We start from the raw sequence: 24,928 nt of genomic DNA on the forward strand, positions 1-24,928 counted from the left end.
TAATTTTTCACATTAATGAATATTTTTTTTAAGTTTGAGTATAGTTGACACATGATGTTTCATCAGTTTTAGGTATGCAACATAGTGATTGAACAACTCTAGATGTTATGCTCACTGCAAGTGTAGCTATCATATATCCCCATGCACTGCTATTACAATACCATTGACTATATTCTCTGTACTGTGTATTTAGATTTACAACCCATTTGGCAGTGATATTTTTGCATATGGTATGAGGTAAAAGCAAAAGTATATTCTCTCCCTATATGAATATCCAGCTGACTCAGCCACACATATTGAAAAGATCATCCTTTTCCACTGCACTGCAGTGTCGTGTTGATCATAAATTGAATGACCACTTATGTATAGGTCTGTTTCTTAGATTTTTCCTGTTTATCAGTCAGTTTATCTATTCTTGGGCTGTTACTACTCTGTCTTAATTACTACATTTTATAGTAGCAACATAGTTTTAAGTGGTTTTAACTTCCAGTAACATGATTGGAAGTCATATGTTCAAAGCCTGAATTTTAATCTCCTGGATAATTAAGTTATGACTTACATATATTGTATTGACACAAAGTGGGGAGGGTAAAGAAAACTTATGAAAACATTTAAAATACCCTGGCTAGTAACAAGAAGATGAGAATGAAGATTATTACTGCATGTTTAGTGCTGTGTCTAAATGTAGTAGGGAGTTGTATCCCTACTTACCAGGTATGAGAGGAACAATTTAAGACAACAAAAAATAACAACAAAAAAAAATTGTGTACAATCATATAATCAAGCACAAGACGATGTGGTGTAAACCAAGGGATACACAGATGAAGGAAAAGAAATGACCAGTGAGGGATGGAGTAGTTAGGAAAGGCTTCATAGAGGAAGTGTGGCTTGAATAAATCCTTGAGTTGATTTGGACCTGATTAGGTCACACTTTAAGTTTTTTATTTTAATTCCAGTATAGTTAACATGCAGTGTTATATTAGTTTCAGGGTACAATATAGTGACTCAAGTATACTATACATTACTCAGTGCTCATCATAATAAGTGTATACTTTATCATCTCCCCCACGACCTCCCCTCTGGTAACCATCAGTTTGTTCTCTATAATTAACAGTCTGTTTCTTGGTTTGTCTCTCTTCCACCTCACCCTCCTACTTTTGCTCATTTGTTTCCTAAATTCCACAAATGAATGAGATCATATGGCATTTGTCTTTCTCTAACTGGCTTATTTCACTTAGCATTATACTCTCCAACTGCATCCATGTTGTTGCAAGTGGCAAGATTTCATTTTTTATAGCTGAATAACATTACTGTGTGTGTATGTGTTCTTTGTTCATCTATTAGTAAACACTTAGGGCTGCTTCCACAATTTGGCTATTGTAAATAATGCTGCAATAAACATATCATTACATGTATCCCTTTCAATTAGTGTTTTGTATTTTTTGAGTAAATATCCATAGTGTAATTACTGGATCACATAGTTCCATTTTTCACTTTTTGAGGAAATTCCATACTGTTTTCCACAGTGGCTGTACCAGTTTGCACTCCTGCCAATAGTGCATGAGGGTTCCTTTGTCTCCACATCCTCTCCAACACTTGTTTTTTGTGATTTTTATTCTAGCCAGTCTGACAGGTATGAGTTGATATCTCATTGTAATTTTCATTTGCATTTCCCTGATAAGTAATGAGCATCTTTTCTTTAGTCTGTTGGTTATCTGTATGTTTTCTTTGGAGAAATGTCTGTTTATGTCTTCTGCCCATTTTAAAAATTGGATTATTTGGTTTGGTGGTATTGTTTTATAATTTCTTTATATATATTGGATACTCTTTTTTGGATATGTCATTTGCACATATTTTCTCCTATTCTGTACATTGCCTTCTAGTTTTCTTTTAAAGATTTTATTTATTTGACAGAGAGAGAGAGAGAGAGAGATATCACAAGTAGGCAGAGAGGCAGGCAGAGAGAGAGAGGGAGAAGTAGGCTCCCTGCTGATCTGAGAGCCCGATGTGGGGCTTGATCCCAGGACCCTGAGATCATGACTGGAGCTGAAGGCAAAGTCTTAACCCAGTGAGCCACCCAGGCATCCTAGTTGCTTTCTAGTTCTGTTGATTTTTGTTTTTCATTGTGCAGAAGCTTTTTTATTTTGATGTAGTCCCATAGTTTATTTTTGCTTTTGTTTCTCTGGCCTCAGGAGACCTATCTAGAAAAAAGGCTTTATGTCTGATGTTAGAGAAATAACTGCCTGTGCTCTCTTCTAGGATATTTATAGTTTCAAGTCTTACATTTAGGCCCTTAGTCCATTTTGAATTTATCTTTGTGTATAGTGTAAGCCATTGTTCCAGGGCCAGTCTCATTCTTTGGATGTCACCCTCTAGTTCTCCCAATACCATTTGTTGAAAAGGCTGTCTTTTTCTCCTACTGTGTATTCTTTCCCCCTTTGCCCAAGATTAATTGACTACATAATTATGGGTTTTCTGGGCTTCTTATTATATTTCACTGGTCTATGTGCCTGTGCTCATGCCAGTACCATGCTGTTTTGATTACTATGTGTAGTATAATTGTTTTGGTTCTTTGGGGTCTTCTGTGTTTCCATACAGATTCTAGAGTTTTTTTTTTTTTCCAGTTCTGTGAAAGTGTTGTTGGTATTTTGATAGATCACATTAAATCTGTAGACTGCTTTGGATAGCATGTTTTTTTGTTTTTTGTTTCTTGTCTTTTTTTCCTGAGAGAGAGAAAGCAAATGATGGGGAGGGGCAAAGGGAGAGGGAGAGAATATTAAGTAAGTTTGATGCCCAGAATGGAGCCTGATGCAGGGCTTGATCTCATGACCCTGAGATTATGACCTGAGCTAAAATCAGTCAGATGCTTAACCGACTGAGCACCTAGGTGCCCCTGGATAGTATGGAGATCTTTTTTTTTTTTTTAATTTAATTTTTTTTTCAGTGATCCAAAATTCATTGTTTATGCACCACACCCAGTGGACATCTTAACATTTGTTTTTCCAATCCATCAAAATGGAATATCTTTCTACTTGTTTGTGTCCTCTTCAGTATCTGTCATCAATGTTTTATACTTTTCAGAATATAAGTCTTTCACCTTCCTGGTGAGGTTTATTCCTAAGTATTATCTTTGGTACAATTGTAAATGGGATTGCTTTAATTTCTCTTTATTTCTTTATTAGTAGCAATACAATGCCACAGATTTCTGTATGTTAATTTTTTATCCTGCAACCTTACTGAACTTATCAGTTCTAGTAGTTTCTCGGTGGAGTCTTTAGGGTTTTCTATATACAGCATCATGTTGTCTGCAAATAGTTTTACTTCTTCCTTACCAATATGAATATCTTTTATTCCTTCTTCTTGTCTGATTGCTGTGTCTACTAGGAATTCCAGTACTAATTAAATAATAGTGGTGGGAGTGGACACCTCTGTCTTGTTCCTGACCCTTGGGGAAACACTGTTTTCCACCAATTGGTATGATGTTAGTTGTGGTTTTTCACATATGACCTTTATTATGTTGAGGTATGTTCCCTCTAGTCCTATTCCATTGAGGATTTTTATAATGAATAGATGTACTTTGTCAATATTTTTTTTTGCATCTATTGAAATGATACAACTTTATCCCTTTTGTTGACGTGATATATCATAATTGATTGACTTGGGACTATTCTATTGAATCAGCCCTCTATCCCAGGGATAAATCCCACTTGACTGAGGTAAATTATTTTTCTTTACATGTATCATTAGATTGAGAACAATAGTTTTGTTGAGGAATTTGCGTCTATGCTCATCAGAAATACTGGACTGTATAGTTGGTGTGTGTGTGTATGTGTGCGTGTGTGTCTTTATCTGGTTTTGGTATCTGGTTTTGTAATGCTGGGTTCATAGAATGAATTAGGCTTTCCTTCCTCTTCTCCTTTTGGGATAGTTTGAGAATAGGTATTAATTTTTCTTTAAAGATGTTTGGTAGAATTCCCCTATGAAGCCATTTTGCCTTGGACTTGTGTTTCCTGGGAGTTTTTTGACTGATTCAATTTCACTGCAGGTAATTGGTTTAAATTTTCTATTTCTCCTTGGTTCAATTTTGGGGGTTATATATTTCTAGGAATGTATTTATTTCTTCTAGGTTGTCCAACTTGTTGGCATATAATTTTTCAGAATATTTTTACAGTCATCTGTATTTCTGTCCTGTCATTTGATATATCTCTTCCATTTCTAATTTTGAGTCTTTCCCTATCCCCAACACCCATTTATTTAAGAGTCTGGCTAAAAGTATATCAATTTTGTTGATCTTTCAAAGAACCAGCTCCTGGTTTCATTAATCTGTTCTATTGTTTTTATTAGTTTCTATTTTATTTCTGCTGTAATTTTTGTAATTTCCTTCCTTCTACTAGTTTTGGGTTTTGTTTCTCTTCTGGTTCCTTTAGAAGTAAAGGTAGGTTGTTTATTTGGGATTTTTCTAGTTTCTTTAGGTAGGCCCAAAGTGCTATAAACTTCTCTTTTAGAATAGCTTTTGATGAATTCCACAGATTTTGGAACATTGTCTTTTTATTTGTCTCCATGTATTTTGTGATTTCCTCCTTGATTTCTTAGTTGACCCATTCATTGTTTAGCAGCATGTTATTTAACCTCCATGTATTTGTGTTCATTCCAGGCTTTCTCATGTGGTGGATTTGTAGTTTCATAGCATGTGGACTGAAAAGATACATGGTATGACCTCAATCTTTTTAAAATTTATTGAGACTTGTTTTGTGGCCTAATATGTGATATGTTCTAGACAGTGTTCCATGTCCATATGCACTTGAAAAAAATGTGTATTCTGCTCTTTTAGAACAGAATGTTTTGAATATATCTGGTTCCATGTGTCCTTCATAGCCAGTTTCCTTATTGATTTTCTTTTTGGATTATCTATCCATTGATGTCAGTAGGGTATTAAAAGTCCCCTACTATCATTGTATTACTGTTGATTACTTCATGTTTGTTATTAGCTGCTGTATTTGGGAGCACCCATTTTGTGTGCATAGTTTTAAAAAAATATTTGCAATTGTTTTATCTTGTTGGATTGTACTATTTATGATTATATAGAGTCCTTTGTCTCTTGTTACAGTTTTAAAGTCTGTTTTGTTTTATAGAAACATTGTTACTCCAGTTTTGTTCCTTTTCATTTGCAATGATAAATGTTTCCTCATCCCTTCACTTTCAATCTGCATGTTTCTTTAGGTCTGAAATGAGTTTCTGGTAGGCAGCATATAGACAGATGAGTCTTGCTTTTTTATTGATTCCATCACCCCGCCTTTTAATTGGAGCATTTAGTCCATTTTCATTCAAAGTGATTATTATGTGTGTATTTACGGTCATTCTGTTACTTCTTTTATGGTTGTTTTGTAATTTTTCTGTTCCTTTGTTCTCTTGCTCTTTTCTCTCATGATTAGCTGGCTTTAGTGAAATTCTTGAATTCCTTGTTTTTAAAAAATATCTATTACTCTTTTTGATTTGTGGTTTCCATTGTTTATATATAAAATCTTTTGCATATAGCAGTCTATATTAAGCTGATGCTTGCTTAATTTTGAACTCATTGTTTACTCCTCTCCCCTCTGTGTTTCAGATATTTGGTATTATATTTTGTATCTTTTTAAAAAAAGATTTTTATTTATTTGAAAGAGCAAGAATGTGCACACACAGGTGGGGAAGGAGGAGCAGAGGAAGAAGCAGAAGCAGACTTCCTGCTAAGCGCTACCAGGCTCACCCATCCCCCTACCTCCCTCCCTTCCAAAACCTTCAGTTTGTTTCTCAGAGTCCACAGTCTCTCGTGGTTCATCTCCCTTTCTGATTTCCCCCAATTCACTTTTCCTTTCCTTCTCCTAAGGCCCTATATGTTATTCCTTATGCTCCATAAGGAAGTGAAACCATTTGATAATTAACTGCTTGACTTATTTCTCTCAGCATAATCTCCTCCAGACCCATCCATGCTGATAACAAAAGTTGGGTATTCACCCTTTCTGATGGAAGCATAATACTCCATTGTATATATAGACCACATCTTCTTTCTCCATTCATCTCTTGAAGGGCATGTTGCCTCTTTCCAGACATTGGCGACTGTGGCTATTGCTGCTATGAACATTGGGATACAGAGGGCCCTTCTTCTCACTACATCTGTATCTTTGGGGTAAATACCCAGTAGGGCAATTGCAGGTCACGGGGTAGCTCTATTTTTAATTTCTTAAGGAATCTCCACCCTGTTTTCCAAAGTAGCTGTACCAACTTGCATTCCCACCAACAGTGTAAGAGGTACCCCTTTCTCCATGTCCTCTCCAACTCTTGCTGTTTCCTATCTTGTTAATTTTGGCCATTCTAACTGGTATAAGGTGGTATCTCAATGTGGCTCTGATTTCAATTTCTTTGATGGGTAATGATGAACATTTTTTCATGTGTCTGTTAGCCATTTGTATGTCTTCTTTGGAGAAGTGTCTGTTCATGTCATCTACCCATTTTTTTGACATGACTGTTTTTTTGGGTGTTGAGTTTGAGGAGTTTTTAATAGATCTTGGATATCAGCCCTTTGTCTATAGTGTCATTTGCAAATATCGTCTTCCATTCCGTGGGTTGCCTCATTGTTTTGTTGACTTTTCCATTGCTGTGCAGAAGCTTTTGATCTTGATGAAGTCCCAAAAGTTCATTTTCACTTTTTTTTGCTTTGCCTTTGGAGACATGTCTTGAAAGAAGTTGCTGTCGCCGATGTTGAAGGAGTTACTGCCTATGTTATCCTCTAGGATTTTAATAGATTTCTGCTTCACATTGAGGTCTTTTATCCATTTTGAGTTTATCTTTGTTTATATGGTGTAAGAGAATGGTCGAGCTTCATTCTTCTATACATAGTGGTCCAATTTTCCCAGCACCATTTATTGAAGAGACTATCTTTTTTTCCACTGGATATTTTTTCCTGCTTTGTCAAAGATTGTTTGACCATAGAGTTGAGGATCCATACCTGGGCTCTCTGTTCTGTTCCACTGACCTATGTGTCTGTTTTTCTGCCAGTACCATGCTGTCTTAGTGATCACAGTTTTGTAATATAGTTTGAAATCAGGCAACGTGATGCCCCCAGCTTTGTTTCTCTTTTTCAGCATTGCCTTAGCAATTTGGGGTCTCTTCTGGTTCTGTACAAATTTTAGGATTGTTTGTTCAAGCTCTTTGAATATGACAGTGGAGTTTTGATCAGGATGGCATTGAAAGTATAGATTAACCATGAGAGACTGTGGACTCTGAGGAACTGAGGGTCTTGGAGGGGTGGAGGGGGGGAGGTTGGGTGAGCCTGATGGTGGATATTGTGGAGGGCATGTATTGCATGGAGCACTGGGTGTGGTGCATAAACAATGAATTCTGGAACACTGAAAGGATATTTTAAAAATAATTTTAAAAAAGTATAGATTGCTCTAGGCAGTATAGACATTTTGACAATGTTTATTCTTCTGATCCATGAACATGGAATGCTTTTCCATGTTTTTGTGTCTTCTTCCATTTCTTTCATGAGTGTTCTCTAGTTCCTCGAGTACAGATACATCCTTTACCTCTTTGGTTAGGTTTATTCCCAGGTATCTTATGGGTCTTGGTGCTATAGTAAATGGAATTGATTTTCTAATTTCCCTTCCTATATTTTCATTGTTAGTGTATAAGAAAGCAACTGATTTATGTACATTCATTTTGTATCCTGCCACATTACTGAATTGCTATATGAGTTCTAGTCGTTTAGGGGTGGAGACTTTTGGGTTTTTCATATAAAGTATCACGTCATCTGCAACGAGAGAGTTTGACTTCTTCTTTGCCAATTTGAATAACTTTTATTTCTTTGTGTTGTCTGATCACTGTTGCCAGGACTTCCAGTACCGTGTTGAACAAAAGTGCTGAGAGTAGGCATCCTTGTCACGTTCCTGATCTCAATGGGAAGGCTGTCAGCTTTTCCCCATGGAGAATGATATTTGCTGTGGATTCTTCATAGATAGATTTTATGAAGTTGAGGAATGTTCCCTCTATCCCTATACTTTGAAGAGTTTTAATCAGGAAAGGATGCTTTATCTTGTCAGATGCTTTTCTGCATCAGTTGAGAGGACCATGTGGTTCTTCTCTCTTCTCTTATTGATTTGTTCTCTCACATTGGTTGATTAGTAAATGTTGAACCTCCCCTACATTCCAGGGATAAATCCCACCTGGTCCTGGTGGATAATATTTTTAATGTACTGTTGGATCCTATTAACTAGGATCTTGTTGAGAATCTTGGCATCCATACTCATCAAGGATATTGGTCTGAAATTCTTTTTGGTAGGGTCTTTGCCTGGTTTGCGGATCAAGGTAATGCTGGCTTCCTAGAAAGAGTCTGTTAGTTTTCCTTCTCATTCTATTTTTTGAAACCGCTTCAGGAGAATAGGTATTATTTCTTCTTTGAATGTTTGATAGAATTCCCCAGGGAATCCATCAGGTTCTGGCCTCTTGTTTTTTGGGAGATTTTTGATGACTGCTTCAATCTCATTACTAGATACTGGTCTGTTCAGGTTGTCATTTTCTTCCTGTTTCAGTCTTGGGAATTTATAGGTTTCCAGGAATGCTTCCATTTCTTCTAGGTTGCTTAACTTCTTGGCATATAACCGTTGATAATAATTTCTGATGATTGTTTCTATTTCCTCGATGTTAGTCGTGATCTCTCCCTTTTCATTCATAATTTTATTAATTTGGGTCTTCTGTCTTTTCCTTCGGATTAGTTTGGCCAGTATTTTATTGATCTTATTGATCTTACTGATCCTTTCAAAGAATCAGCTTCTGGTTTTGTTGATGTGTTCTACTGAATTTCTAGTTTCTATTTCATTGATCTCTGCTCTAATCTTGATTATTTCCCTTCTTGTGCTTGGGGTTAGCCTAATTTATTGTTGATATTCCAGTTCTTTAAGGTGTAAGGAGAGTTGGTGTATTTGGGATTTTTCAATTTTTTTGAGTGAGGCTTGGATGGCTGTGTATTTATTTCTCCCTTAGGACTGCCTTTGCTGTATCCCATAGGTTTTGGACTGATGTGTCTTCATGCTCATTGGTTTCTATGAATTCTTTTAAGTTCTTCAGCGATTTTCTGGTTGATATAAACATTCTTGAGCAGGATGGTCTACAGATACAGAACATTCCACCCTAAAAGAACAGAATACTCATTCTTCTTGAGCTCACATGGAACTTTCTCCAGAATGGACAACATACCGGGTCACAAATCAGGGCTCAACCAATACCAAAAGACTGAGATTATTCCCTGCATATTCTCAGACCACAGTGCTTTGAATCTGGAACTGAAACACAAGAAAAACTTTGGAAAGAATACAAACACTTGGAAGCTATCTTTTTTGCCATTTTAATTATGTGTCTTGGTATGCAGCTCCTTGGGTTGAGTTTGTTAGGGAAATCTCTCTGCCTCATGAATCTGGATTTCTGTTTCCCTGCCCAGATTTGGGAAGTTTTCTGCTTTAATTTCTTCAAAGACATTTTCTGCTCCCCTCTTTTTTTCTGTGATAGCCCTATAATGCATATATCCTTAGATTTGATGGTGTCACTGAGTTCTCTGAAGTCTGTTCTCATGTGGTATTCGTCTCTCACCTGTTCAGCTTTAATGTTTTCCATTACTGTATCCTCCAGGTCACATATATTTTCCTTGGCTTCTTGTAGCTATTTATTCATGTATTGAGTTCTCTATAATGTTTTTTAACTTGTCAAGGGTCTCATGCATTTCCTTCACCCCTTTCTAAAGTCTAGTATCTTTATGATCATTACTTTAAATTCTCTTATCAGGCATATCATTTATTTCAATTTTGCTTAGAACTGCTATGATTTTGTCCTATTCTTTCATTTGGGACATATTCGGTCTCATTTTCTCTACTTGTTTCTCTGTTAGGAAGGTCAGTTACATTTTATGCTCTTGAAAGTAGGCGCTTTATGGGGCACCTGGGTGGCTCAGTGGGTTAAGCTGCCTTCCACTCAGGTCACGATCTCAGGGTCCTGGGATTGAGCCCCACATTGGGCTCTCTGCTTGGAGGGAGCCTGCTTCCTTCTCTCTCTCTCTGCCTACTTGTGATCTGTCAAATAATTAAATAAAATCTTAAAAAAAAAAATAGGGGCTTTATGGAGGATAGTTCTTATAGTGCCCTGCAGTGCAGTGTCCCCTGTTCACCATAACCTGGCAATCCAGGGAAGTGTCCTATGTACTGCTTGCATCCTGCTATTGTGTCTGGATCATTTTTCTTTCAGTCCAGATGTCTGTCCTCTCTGCCTGTCGTGGGCTGTCCTTGCTCTTTGTGGTAGGAGACCCAGGCAGGCTGGCTCTGAGGGAAATAGCCACAAGAGGGCTTGAGGGCAGGGTAGCACTGTTATCTAAATTTGTGCTGAGCTGCTAGTCCTGGGCAGAATTCCACAAAGCATGGTGGCCACCAGGGACATGGTGTGTGGTGGCTGGGTGTACCCAGTTTGTGCATATACTAGCTGGGCAGGGTGTGTGTGGGGTTAACAAAATTTGTGCTGGGCCCAGTAGGCTTGATGTGTGTGTGTGGGGGTCTTCAGAACTCATGGGTGGGGCACATGGCCAGCATATTAGGTAGCAAGTATCTGTGCAGGGCTACCAGAGCCGGAGTGGCTTTATACTTATGCCTGGGAGGCAGAGGAGGAAAATGGCACCTGCCAGCTTCTTTGTTCCTGGATAAGTTCCCCAACACGTTCCAAATTCTGTAGAAAAAAAAAATCTCCTTGTTTGTGCATTGTGCAAACTGTCACTTCTGTGGTGCCCCTCTGCAAGATGCTTTAAAGTATGGGGACCCAGCTATCACTTGCCTTTGCTGGTCCAGCTCTAAATGAACTGATTTTTAAAGCTCCAACTCCTGTTGGTTATACACACTCATGGAATTAAGCCCCTCGGGTTTTCAAAACCAGTCATTATGGGGATTCCTCTTCCCCATGTGGGCTCTCTGATGCTTTCTCTTGTCTGTGCCTGCAGCTCTGTCTCCGCAGTTTCTGACCTCCGTTTCTGCTTTCCCTAACCTCTCAGATGTGGCTTTTCTACATTTTATTGTGGAATTTGTTGTCAGTCTTCAGAATGCTCTAGTTTATTTACTCAGATGTGAAAGATACCTAGTTGTAAATGTGGGAGATGTCTTCCTCTCTGCCACCTCTACTAAGTGATTAGGTCACTCTCAATGTAGCCTTTATCTTTGTTTCCTGCACCTCCTTAATACATTAAATCGCTATTATATCCTGCTCTTATTTCCTTAGATGCCTCTTTATTAGTTTCAAATACTAATAAAACTAATAGTTTTAAGGCTGACTGCACACCTGAAGCACCTGGGAAACTTTAAAAAATACTGATGCCCAGGGCTCATCAGACTAATAAAATCAATCTGTGGGTGTGGGTGCCAAATCCACAGCATGTTTAAATATCTTCCCAGGTAATTCAAATGTACAAACAGAACTGAGGAACACTGAAGTAGAATGTGCATTCAGTAGTACTCAATTGGGGACAGGATTATTGCAATAAATTTAGGACACTTTGTTAATTTTTTTTTTTTTCAGATAAATATTCAGTGCCCGCCCCCCACCCCCCACTCTAGCAATGTCTTTAGATATTTTTGCCATGACCACTGGTTGCTATTGGCATCTAGAGAGTAGAGGCCAAGAATGCTGCTAAAAAGCATACAATGCACAGGAGAGCTTCCCCAACAATTACCAGCCTCAAAATGTCCACAATGTAGAAGTAAATAGATCCTGCTTTGGAGCAACATTGAGAACGAGTTTAAGAAGAGGAAACAGAGGGACGCCTAGGTGGCTCAGTTGGTTAAGACGCTGCCTTCGGCTCAGGTCATGATCCCGGGGTCCTGGGGTTGAGTCCCGCATTGGGCTCCTTGCTCAGTGGGGAGCCTGCTTCTCTCTCTGCCTCTGCCTGCCACTTTGGCTGCTTGTGCTCTCTCTGACAAATAAATAGATAAAATCTTAAAAAAAAAAAAAAAAGAAATAGAATTGGAACTAAAAGCACAATTCTGTTTACATGTAAGGATTATACTGATGTTACAACTGACAGAAGTCTAAAAAAAGTTTTATACTTGAAGCCAGAGAACTGCTATTTGAAGTGTAGTATCTATAACTGAATTTTTAAGATAGGCTTCAGTAAATTTTCAATGAAATTCAAAACATGCAGAGTTCAGTAGAATGAAAGTCGAAATTTCTTTAATCTATGAAATGTGGCAGGAATAGCAGTTAACCTGAAAGTTCTTTCAGTTTAAATTCTGCAACCCGTTTTGATATTCTTAATCACAAACTTTTTGACAATGATCACAAGGAGTCAAACAGAAACATATGTGTATATATACATACACACACATATGTATACATATATGTATTTTTATATATCTATGTATACATACATATATACACATATGAAGATATAGATTTGATTCTACACACACTGGAATCAAACCAAATTCCAGTGCTGGGTCTTAACACTAGCTCTGTAACCAGAGTATGCACCTCTGTTTCCTATTTTGTCTACTATAAAATGAGGGATATAGGTCCAATGATCTGAATGGTCTCTTTTACAGTTAATGTCCATACAGTAATTCCTAAGCTCTTGTCAAAATACAAATTCCACAACAAAACCTATTTCTTAGTGATAGGTCAAAATTAATTTCAATGGCTCTACCTTATTTTAAAAGGTAGAAAATTTTTGTTTAAGATGGATAATTTTATGTAGGATTTCTTTATGGAGTCCTCAGTAAGTATGAGAAAAGTGATACCTATGTTTTCTTACTATAGTACATAATCAACTACTTTCCACTATCATCAGTAACAGTTCCTTGGATCATATTTTCTGAACCTGAATCTTGCCATAACATTTCATAGAAAATATTTTAATTGGCAATTACTGCTTCTCATGTTGCTTCTGATTCTGTTAATGGTAAAAGAGAGCCCTGCCACCATGTACCCTAGCTCCCATACAATAACACATAGCCATAGCCATTTTTGGGACTAAGTATCCTTTTCAACCAGTAGGTGGCACTTCAGAATTGTTAAAGCCAACATTGAAATTTCAAGGGAATAAGGCTCAACAGTAGGGCAAGGTAGCAAATGCCTGAATAAGCAACACGCAAGGTAGAAACAACGCCGAGTACTTCAAGACCATGGACCAAATAATTTTTTGGTGGAACTGTCCTTTGCATTGTAGAATGTTTAACAGCACCCCTGGTCTCTACCTTCTGGATGCCTAAAGCACCACCCTTTTCTCCTCAGCCCCATGCTGTGCAGAAAGTATGGCCAGACATTGCTAAATTTGTTGTGAGGCAAAACTGTCCCGATTCAGAACGACTGAGAAGGAAAAAAGAAATAGGCAAACAGATTTATAATTATACACAATAGGACTGATCTCTCTCACACTGCTGAGTGAACAGGAGTCAGACATAAAAATGAACATACTATATACGGTTTCATATAGCATAAAGCATCAAAACAAACCAACCATATTCATCGCAGCAGGAAATCAGGATAATGGTTACCCTCGGGAGGGACAGTGAGGGGAGAAGTGCCAGTAATGTTGTCTTGAGATGGGTACTGCTTACATAGAAGAAAATTTATTGAGCACTTATGATACGGGGTATAGATTTGGAAAAGTGCACCTATTAACTTTGTAGTTTTCATAGTGAATGAAAACTCTGCACCCATTACTCTCTGAATTATTGAGCAACACTTAGCTACATGTTAACTAAGCAAAGTTTTAAATCAAGCTGTGAGCTAATATCTCCATGTGTTCCTTTTAAAAAGTCACTTAACTGAAAAATACAGGAAAAATCCATTTCATTAATTCATTCTAAGCAGTTACTTGCTCTTCTGAGATTCCTACTGGCAAAAGCCTCACAAATCTAAGATGATTCTTTTTAAGCTTAAAAACTATAGATAAAAGCTATAAAAACAAGGTCTGTCACAAATGAGGCATTTCTGTAAAGTACCATAATTTTTATCTCTTACTAAAATGGAGAAATATGACTTGGCAGCTGAGGCACTGTTTTGTCAAAATAACCTATATTTATATGCCTCAATCCAGGAGTTAAGGAGTTAAGGATCCTTTTTTGAGATCCATATTCTTTTACATATATAGTATTAGTCCTTATTTTTCTGCACAAACATTACTTCAAAGTAATACATACTCCAACACTTAGCAAGTAATAAAATTGAAAGCTACACTGAATCTAGAATTTGACTGCATTTTTAAAAAAATGCTTAAAAATAAGAAACTACATTAATCTTTTTAAAGAACTCTATTTTAAACATATTGCAATGAAAAAACACAGATCCAAATAGGTGATTTATTTTTAGAGAAAAATAAAACAGGTTTTTCCAATAAAGGGAAGAATAACAATATGAGATCATGTCCTGATTACATGTCAATTACCACATTTCATACAATGTGGATGTGATCAACATGTATTCAATGATAGTATGAATAAACAGTTGAGATTTAAAAATCACATACCACTTGCCAATGCTGTAAATCAGTAAGTGTCGAAATAAATACCCAGAAATAAGTAAATTTTAAAAACTGAAGCTTTTGACAGTGTTTATAGATCAACCCAAATGGTACATACAAATAGTACAGCTGATAAATTGACATTACTGTTAGTTTCCACCTAATTTCTTTATAATATGGCTGTCTGGTGTTGCATTAGTGAAGATGCTTCCTACAACCACATGGGTACCCCAGAGCCTATGACGAATCACTTTGCAGCAGCCAAGATCATCCACAGAGAATCCTAAATGTCGATAGCGTTCATCTGTTTCAAAAAGAGTGTTGTTTGTATATGGTCCAAAAAACTGGAGGAGATAAAAGTGATATTCATTAGCAAGAAAGACAATGATGTAATAGTTTTTATATAAACATGAATACACACCTATTTTGATATTTCAAATATTTAAAAAATCAGAACCTAAAAAGGGCAGTTTTTAGGTACTGCATGTGACCAAGCACTTCCTCTTAATCCAATACCTGTGCTTCTGGAAATGTGAAACCAATAATCTAGCAGATTACATGCTATCCTGAACCAAACACCTAACATTATACAATCTTTCTAGATTTTGACTTTGAAAAGAAATAGTATATAGTCCTATTTTAAGATACAAAAAATTTCATTATTATTTGTAACTGAAAGCTATGCCCAGAATTTAAAATGCAACCATAACGGTGGTTCTTGTTTTCTTCAAAGTATAGTGTCAGAGACATACTTCCTGGAAGTTAACGTTTATAAATATTTAACATCCATATTTTCTTAATTCTAAAAAGTCTTCTTTCTTAAACTATGACTGCTAATTTGTAACTACGAAATTCATTAATGTAAAAGTATATACATTACAGAAAACTAATAAAGACAGAAAAACTTAATTGTCAGTGACTGGTCCCTCAAAGGTTGTGAATGGAATTGACTCAAACTGGTACTTCTTTGGATAAAGTTGTGAAGTTTAAAAACTGTTAAATAATAACTTTGTTAGAAACAGATCATTTAACAATTTTATAATAAAAAAAATTCCTACTTCAAATTAATCTGGTTTTCAAAATGTAATTACTCACTGCCAAACCAGATGATGGGTCAATAAAGTCAGCCCAATAGCCTTCTGCTCGAAGAGCATAGCAAATTTCCTTAGCACCATTAATGAACTGCGGAGAAAAAGGAAAAAATGTTCTGAAGATAGCATCCTTACATACTGTTGAAATATAAAACATTTTTAAATATCTTTTGCTTCAGAGAACTCAGTAAGATTAATAAGGAAATACAACTAATGATAAATTAGATATAAAGTCATAAATTATGCCAGTCCAAAATATAGTTCATTTAACACTTTCATTTCCTTCAGAAAGTCTAAATTGTGTATTTTTTCTACTAAATTATTCCTTATTTTAGGAACAATTTCTAATAAATTCTGTGCTATTAACTCCCAAATTTGCCACAAACTGGAAAACACAGTTACTATTTTTGTATTATAAAAATAAGGTAAGAAAACAAAATACAATGAAAAGATATGAACCATTCATTTGAATGTTGTTTAAAAATGTTATTTGTGGGGCACCTGGGCAGCTCAGTTGGTTAAACAACTGCCTTCAGCTAAGGTCATGATCCCGGGATCCCAGAATCAAGTCCTGCATCGGTCTCCCAGCTCCACGGGGAGTCTGCTTCTCCCTCTGACCTTCTCCCCTCTCATGCTCTCTCTCTCTCAAATAAATAAATAAAATCTTTAAAAAAAATGTTACTTGTGTTACAAAAACAAATCTATTCATGATACATAATTTTCATTATACACCCTATTTTTTGTACAATATTTATTACAAACCATGCATCTGTATCACCTATTCAAAATCTTGGTCTCACCATTCTACTTTGTAATTCCTATGATGTTTTTACTACCTTTCTCAGAAGTCTAAGCAGTGAAAAAGACAGTAATAAATATTAGGACCAGATTTTTGTGTTTAAAAAAAAAAAAAAAAGACAACAACCCATAAATGTTTAAAAACAAGGGCACAGATCCATTTCTGGTCATATAGAATAATAGCTATTAAGCTTGCCATCTGCTGAAAGCTGTAAAACTGACTAAAATATATGAGACAATGGTTTTAAATCCTGAACAACAGTGAGCCAAAACTGTAATTTTGGAGAGAAGGGCAACAAATTAGGTGATGCCCATATTTGTTCCAGCTGTCTGGAACACTGTCATAGGGCAAAGGAGAAGATTCCAAGCAAAGTGATGGTGTCACTAAGCTAAGGAGGTAGAAAGGGAAGAGTTCTACTAAAGCATCTGAAATTTGTGGGTTAGGGTACTAGAAGAGAGAGGCATAAATGGGATTCCCCAGTAGAATGCAAAGTAATTCATGCTGGTAACCAAGGGAAGAACTGTGCACTCCCCCAAGCCAAGATTCCTTGAGGAACTGCCCTCATAGAAGAGTGCTAACTGGCATCTGAGAGGTCAGTAGTGTCACCAGAGGTTGGTGCACAGCTAGGTAACATGAATTTCTGGTTCACACAAAGCGCTAAGACTTCACTGAGCATGTTGGGCATTTAGCTGAGATCCCCCAAAGTTTATGCCTGAAGAATTTATGCCATATCCTAAATTAAGAGGTTAGCAACTTGCAGCCTGAAGGTCAAATCCAGCTGGGTGCCAGTAAGTGCAATATGGTTTCAATGGAATAGATCCATGTCTGTTCATTTATATATTGTCTATGGCTGCTTTAACAAAATGAGGGTTGAGTTGAGTAGTTAAGACCCTGTAACCTATAAAGCCTAAAAATTTACTATGTGGCTCTTTAGCTGGGATCAGCAAACTTTTTCTGTATAGAGGAAACAATTTAAGCTAACTTACTTTCTCCCAGCACTTCCTTGTAAAATAATGAAAAACATTAATACTGTATTCTTTAGTTTATCTTCATACTTAATATTTATACTTATTGTTGAATCTCAATTATCTTAATTCTTAAATAAGAAACCAACTAAATATGGTCTAGAAAAGTCATTAGAAAATACATAAATTTAATGAACAGAAACAAAACTAAACTACAAGAACAAAAAATACAAATATTGGTAAAAGTATTTCTTTTAAGATTTCTGCTCATCAATAGCAAACACTGATATGTGGTGGAAAAAACTACAATAGATTTAAAACTACAGACTATAAAACATCTACTGACAGTAAACTACAGGTGGTTCTAAAATAATCACTAACATACTAAAATAGAAAGATCTTCATCGCTTTAGTCATTATAAAATTAAAAACAATAGGACATTTCAAAACCCTGAAATTGGTTATAAAAAACTGACATTTATACCGGGGTCAGTATCAAATGAGGTTCAGAATGTTTAACTCATTGGAAATTAGGACCAATAATGCAATGCACATTTGGGAGTGCTCTAGTGACAAAATGATAGCAATGGTAAGTATATATGTATTAGTAAATACTGCCTTAGTTGGTAAAGAGAAAAGGTTTGAGTTACTGCCTGAATTTCAACTCTCTAAATTCAGACCTCTTTAAAATCAGACAGTTCTTAAGCCTCTCTCTAACTTCTTTATTAACTAGCATGCACCCTGCTCATGATCATGATAACATCCAATTATTGGCAAAGCTATATGTGGGATTTTTTTTTTTTAAGATTTATTCATTTGACAGACAGAACTCACAAGTAAGCAGAGAGGCAGGCAGAGAGAGAGGGGGAAGCAGGCTCCCTGCAGAGCAGAGAGCCCGATGTGGGGCTCAATCCCAGGACCCTGGGATCATGACCTGAACTGAAGGTAGTGGCTCAACCCACTGAGCACTCAGGTGCCCCTATGTGGGATATTTTAATATGAAGTCAAAAGTCATCATTCTAAGAGATTCTGTTCAGTATATAAATTATAATTTACAAATGCAGAGAACCATATATCCAATCCTAAGGAAAATATTTAAAAATTCCTAATATTACTTTACATGGAAATTAGCTAACTATATTTGAAAAAAATTCCCTTAACTAAAGTACCCAAGTGAGCTAATCTTGACCTGACACATAGGCAAAGGAATATTTTCATATCTTACAGAAACTCATAACCCAATATGAAACTCTTAAGACAATTCTATGTTTTTGTATTTTTTTAAATTGAAGACTTTAATTTACCACTTCACATTACTCAGGTTGGTGAAATAGAAAGAAATGCTAATAATATCCAGCGTAAGTAAGTTATGGTGACAACATATATACTAGGGCCATCTAGGCAGCATTCATCAAAACATAGTGAATATACACCCTGGATTCACCAATTCCCTATTTAGGAATCTACAGATGTAAGTGTGCGCATAAAAATATATGCACACATATATTCACTGCCTATAACAGCAAAAGTTTTTCAACTTACAAATTACTCAGGGAATTTTTAACATAAAAAATTTATGGTTTGCTCATGAAATATAATACTATACAGATTTTACATAGTATAAAATCTGTAATGCTATGGAAAGGTGTCAAAACATTTTTTAGTAAAAAGCAAAGGACAGGAAAAAAGTGGGTATACAATACATTGTTACTGTACTGTAAACTGTTACGGTTTATTCCTTGAAGACTGGAGTAGCTTTCACTTTTTACCTGACTTGCTTTAAGAAGAGAGAGTGACAGGTAGGAAGAGTTAATTTTATTTTTGCCATTTTTATTGTATTTTCCAAAATTCAAAAAAAATCTGAGGAAAGTACTAGAAAGAATCTAAGTTTTTCGAAGATATTAAAAACAGAAAATGATGGCATTTTTATTCTAAGATGTATGTCCATACTAAAGGACTTTTACATTAGCAGAGAATTAATAAATGCTAAAAAGATACCCATCATTTAAAAATGCTGGTTCACTGGTATTTAAACATCACAAAATTTAAATTGTCAGCAATGGAAAGAATTACCTTTTCTAAAAGCATTTCTCTTTCATTTTCTACCTCTTCGCTCCAAACAGTCATATCATTCTTTGTTTTCTGTGTTATTGTCAGAATCATTAGTTTGTTGGTAGCTCCTTCTGGAAACAGTGACTCAAAATCTATAAAAAAGAATAAAATTCCAGAGAGCAAATAAGTTTTTTTTTTTTTTTCTTTTAAAGAAGCAGTACATAAAAGTAATTCTTACAAAAGTGATGGGTAAGTTTAATTATTGTGGTACATGTTAGTTTGATAAACGCATACTATTTTTGAAAAAATTTGAAGAGAACTTTTGGTTAACTTCTGCTCTTGTTGAACTAAAATACTGCTGTCAACAATTCTGAAGAGCAAATAAGGTTACTTGTTATTGGTCTTGTAATCTTCAGATTAAGTATTAAAATTTTCTCAGTATTATGTATTAGTTCATGAAATTATAGCTATAGTAATCACCCAGAAGTAGAAGGATTTCAGGGAAAAAGTACTGACAAGTCTATACAGCTATGAGGGGATATCTGAAAGACCCTACCTTGGCCATGTAATCTTTTCAGGCCAGACATATCACAGTATTAAGTTACAAAGTAATGCAATGCCTATGGAGTCCATTATTTAACATTTAAGAAAATTAGTGACATTATATAATACAGATTAGTGTAAATGTATGAAGCACACTGTACCTCTTCGCAGCAATTCTGGACATGTCTGGATTGCACACTCTACTTTGGCGTTTTCAAAGTAAGTTTCTGCACTGCTGATTTCTTGTTCAACAGGTGCATTACTACCCTAAGAGGAACAGAACATAAATAAAAGCTGGAGTTCAAATAAAATATCTGATCTGTTACAAACCTGTATTCCCTGAAAAGTTTAAAAAATAATTAACTGGAGGTGGGGTAATAAAGATTTAAAAACTTCAGAATGAACGTATAAATATACTATATACATATACATATGTATATAGATATATATAAACATACATATAAATATACTAATATTATAAGACTTGATATGAGAAGTTGGCTAAGCAACTAAAATGCCTAAACTAAAATATATATTATATATAATATATATTAAATATATACCCTTTCCTACAGGACAAGTTTAGAGGCTTCTATTCAACTGAAATTTATACTATATATTAGACACTATGACAAGAGCAGTCCCTCAATGGTAAAAAACCTGGCCTTTACCCTTAGGTTTAAAAGAGTGAGAAGAAGAAAACATAAAAAGCATGAACAAATAAATGTAATCCAACATGAAAAATGCTTCAACGTTACAAAGAAAGTCTTCTGGTAGTATAGATGGGGAAACATCGTATTTAAACTATATGTGAATTAATGTGTATATTTGGTGTGTAATGAATAGGCAGAAAGGAGATTAGAAACTCAGGAGGAAAAACAGTCCAGCAAGAGACAAAGAGCGCAAGCACATGCAGTGGTCAAAGAATATGGTACAATTAAAATAAACAAACAAAAAATGAACCAAAAGGTATACTGTAATTTGAGTACAGAGGGAGCAGAGAATTACAGGAGGCGAAGTGGTAAAGATAAGGGATCAAAATTGCGGAAGGTCATTTATGCCACATTAAAGAATTCTGACTTTAGTCTATAAACAATGAATAGCAAGATCAGACATAAAAAAATGCCAGTATTATTGTGCAGGCAATAGACCAATTAACAGCCAATATTTACTGATCACACTGTATTTAGGTGGTTACATTTAATACTCATAGCAATGTTGTGTGTTAGGTATTATTATCCCATTTTACATATAAAGAAACAGAGGCTCAGAGATATTAAGTAGCTTTCTCAAGGTCACAAAATTAAGTAAAAGGCAGAAGTAAACTTTGAAGCAAGATTTATCCTAGCCTCATAGTCCAGCTCACTATAATGGCTCTAAGAACTGAGGAGAGCTACAGAGGTCTTGAACTCTGGCTTTATTAGTGGGAAATGAAAGGACACAAATAATTTAAAATTTACTTCAAAGGGGGAAGCCATGCAATTTTGTCACTCTGTATGGTGATATGATGGAGAGAGAAGCCAAGTTTGGCCGTATAATTTTTGTCTTGGGGCAGTGGGAGCATGACTAAGTCACTTATGCTACTGATAACATGGGAGTAAGGGCAGATTTTGAGGCATGGGATGCTGGGGAACCTAAGTATGAGACATATAAAATCAAGGGACTTTTAAGACATTCAGATAATGATGTCTGGTGAGCAGATAGAAATATAGAATCAGAAATGTCAGAAAAAGTTAGGAAGCCAAGGAATTAAGTGACCAATAAGTAATTAAATAAGATGGACAGAAACACATAGGAAATCACATAAATGGCAGACAGAAAAGCCAAGAAGACAGAGAAGAAATTATCGGAGATAAAATGTCAGGGGAGGACAGCTGTCTCCAAATGTTAGGTTATTGGATATAAATCATTAGAACTATGAGGAGCTGTTGCTATAAATATTATGGCTTTGATAAAAAAAATGCAGAAATTGAGAAAATGATACAGATTAGGGGTTTGATAGAAACTCTGAATTGCATGTAACTTTTCATTTTGGTGAGTAACACCGGTTTATTTATTTTTACCCCCCCCCCCCTTTTTATTAATTCTTTTACTCATTGATTTGAGAGAGTGTGCTAAGGAGAGGGAGAAGCAGACTCCCTGCTGAGAAGGGAGCCAGCTGCAGGGCTCAATCCCAGGACCTGAGCCAAAGGCCAACTTTAACCTACTAAGCCACCCAGGTACATTCCCCACCCCCCTCTTTAAAGTAAGCTCTATGCCCAACGGGGGACCTGAGTTCACAGACCCTGGATCAAGAGCAGCATGCTTTACTGACTGAGCCAGCTAGGCATCCCTACAATACCAGCTTAAGAACTCATTAAAAAAACAGAACAAAAGCAAAAACAAATACTCAGACACTTTTTTTTTTTTAAGATTTTATTTATTTATTTGACAGAGAGAGATCACAAGTAGGCAGAGAAGCAGGCAGAGAGAGAGGGGGAAGCGGGCTCCCCGACAAGCAGAGAGCACGATGCGGGGCTCGATCCCAGAACCCTGAAATCATGACCTGAGGCAAAGGCAGAGGCTTTAACCCACTGAGCCACCCAGGCGTCCCAAGACACAGTTTTTCTTAAAAAAAAAAAAAAAAAAAAAATCTTCTTAAATCTTTTTTAGTTTACTGTGTCTGAAGAATTTCAGAGATATCAAAATTTTCTTAAGTTTTAAATGCCTAGAGGAGTGTAAAACTATAAAAGCAAACAATCTAAATTTTTAGTAATACAGGTATTAAATTATATTTGAAATAAGCAGTTATTAAACAATGTATTTATGAAGAATTATTTACCTACAAGAGATTATAATGTAAAGTAAAAAAAAAGGGGGGGAGGTAATCTGGGTGGCTTGGTTGGTTATCTTTGGCTCAGGTCATGATCTCAGGGTACTCAGATGGACCGAAGTCAGGCTCTCCAGCTGGTGGGGAGTCTGCTTCTCCCTCTTCCTCTGTGTGCTTACTCTTTCTAATAAACTCTTAAAAAAAAAAAAAAAAAAAAGAGGCATCTGGATGGCTCAGTTGGTTAAGCATCTGCCCTCCGCTCAGGTCATATTCCTGGGGTCCTGGGATTGAAACCCACATCAGGGTTCCTTGCTCAGGGGGGAGCCTATGTCTCCCTCTCCTTTTGCCACCACCCCCCCCCAGCTCCTCTTCTGGGTTCTCTTAATAAATGAACAAAATCTTTAAAAAAAATTATATAGCAAACATGTATAGAACAATGCCAAGTTTTTAAAAGTTATACATGTTGTTTCTGAATATGCTGGAATTAAGAAGTTTTTAAACTTTTTTGATTCAAGTAATTTGCCCACAATTATCAGAAATTAATACAGTATTAATAATCAGAAAAACAAAATAAATGATATTAATGATTTACCTGAAATTCATTCACATACTGTGCCATCACAAACTCGTGTCTTTCACTTGATAAAGGCTCTGCTAGAATATCAGGTAGAGTTTTATGAACCTGGCTTTTCTTCTGTGACATGGTCCCATTGAGATGACAATCAAAACCTATGTTCCCAGGAAGTTGGAATCTCTGATCCTGAGGTCCAAATGGTCCCATAGTTTCATCAGGCCAAACTGTTCGAGAGCCTGAAGAGGAACACCAAAATGAATCCATTTTCTCCAATAGTCAAGTGCATTGGTGGACTGAAAGAATATTCTTCTAATTAGGTATTTTTTATAAAACCAAGAGATCTTTGAAATTTACTTTTTTGTATGAATGTAAATTAGTTTTATTTTATTAAAAAAAATCAAAGTAACCAGTTTTTAGCTCAAAGGCAAGTCTGTTATAAGGAGAAGGATATAATAAAGTACAGTAATCCAAACTATGTAATGCCTGATAGTCATTAAAAAGAATACAGTAAATTTTGGAAGGAGCCTGGGAAGATAGCAGAGTAGGAGAATCCTAAATGCACCTCGTTAACACAGAAACCCCTCGGTAACCACAAAGGTGAACTAACATAGGAAATCTTTGGTTAATCAAAGAGAAGAAGCCAATCAGAAAAGATAGAAGGGGCAGATATAGTTTGAAACCAAAGTTCCCTGCAAGACTAACCACAAACAGAAGGGACGGGTACAGAGAAGGGAAAGGAAAAGACCCCATACCAGGTACCCCAGACATGAGGGAGCTCCACTGAGAAGACAAGTCCCCATAATATCTGGCTTTGAAAATCAGTGGGGTTTAATTTCAAAGATTTTTAGTTAGTGGGTTTAGCTCTCAGAGAGCCAGAGGGTAATAGGAAACCGAATTCCCACCCTTAAAGAGAGAGCAAAATGAACAATCCCACCCAGATATAGCGTAGAGGCAGAAGTCTGAATAGTGCCTGGGGTAAAACATCAAGAAGGGTTTTTGTTTTTTTTTTTTGGTAACTTATTTCAGTCTGTACTGAGAAGAATCTGTGTTGGAGAAGCAAGGATCTGTAGGAAATTTCTCCAAGAACAAAAGGGCTGGCAGGTGCAATTTATCTCCCTCCCACCTCAGCCTAGGTACCCAGACATTTGTGGAACCAATGTGAACACTATCCACATAACTTGCTAACACTGTGTATGCACTCCCACATTCTCCTGTTGAATCACTCCATTTAAGAAGCCACACTGGGCAGGAGTCCCTGCAAAGCAGCTCCAGACAGGTCTCATCCTACAAGCGGCCCTGACAGTGAACACTATCATTCCAAAATAACTCTTGCCCTGGGGAGTGGGGAAAATAACCATGTACACCTGCCTGATTGCAGCACCAGCAGACTGACTTGGACAGACATCTGATCTCTTGGCCCCACTAATCAACAAAGCCTCTCTAGTCAAAGACAGAGATAGGGCACTGCACTTCTGTACATCTGCAGCCCCCGTTAATGGGCTAAAGGCAGGCATCTGGACTGATTACTGATACTGTCCAACTATAAGCTCTTCTCTGCCCCAAACAGGCCCTTA

General features: G+C 36.3%; 1 protein-coding gene across 5 annotated transcripts in view; it reads right to left on the reverse strand.

The window, feature by feature from the left end:
- Window positions 1-14,346: 14,346 nt before the first annotated feature.
- MMADHC (metabolism of cobalamin associated D) overlaps window positions 14,347-24,928 on the reverse strand; it is a 42,004-nt gene continuing 31,422 nt past the window's right edge. For all 5 annotated transcript variants that reach the window (XM_032355512.1, XM_032355511.1, XM_032355510.1 and 2 more), the window contains 5 exons: window positions 23,373-23,590; window positions 20,133-20,238; window positions 19,450-19,580; window positions 15,617-15,703; window positions 14,347-14,865 (listed from right to left, as the gene is read on the reverse strand). In XM_032355512.1, coding sequence (XP_032211403.1) covers window positions 14,671-14,865; window positions 15,617-15,703; window positions 19,450-19,580; window positions 20,133-20,238; window positions 23,373-23,590 — 737 coding nt within the window. In that variant the 3' untranslated portion in view covers window positions 14,347-14,670. The remainder of the gene's footprint in view (window positions 14,866-15,616; window positions 15,704-19,449; window positions 19,581-20,132; window positions 20,239-23,372; window positions 23,591-24,928) is intronic.

Source organism: Mustela erminea, chromosome 8 (assembly GCF_009829155.1).
Source record: "Mustela erminea isolate mMusErm1 chromosome 8, mMusErm1.Pri, whole genome shotgun sequence".
NCBI lineage: Eukaryota > Metazoa > Chordata > Mammalia > Carnivora > Mustelidae > Mustela > Mustela erminea.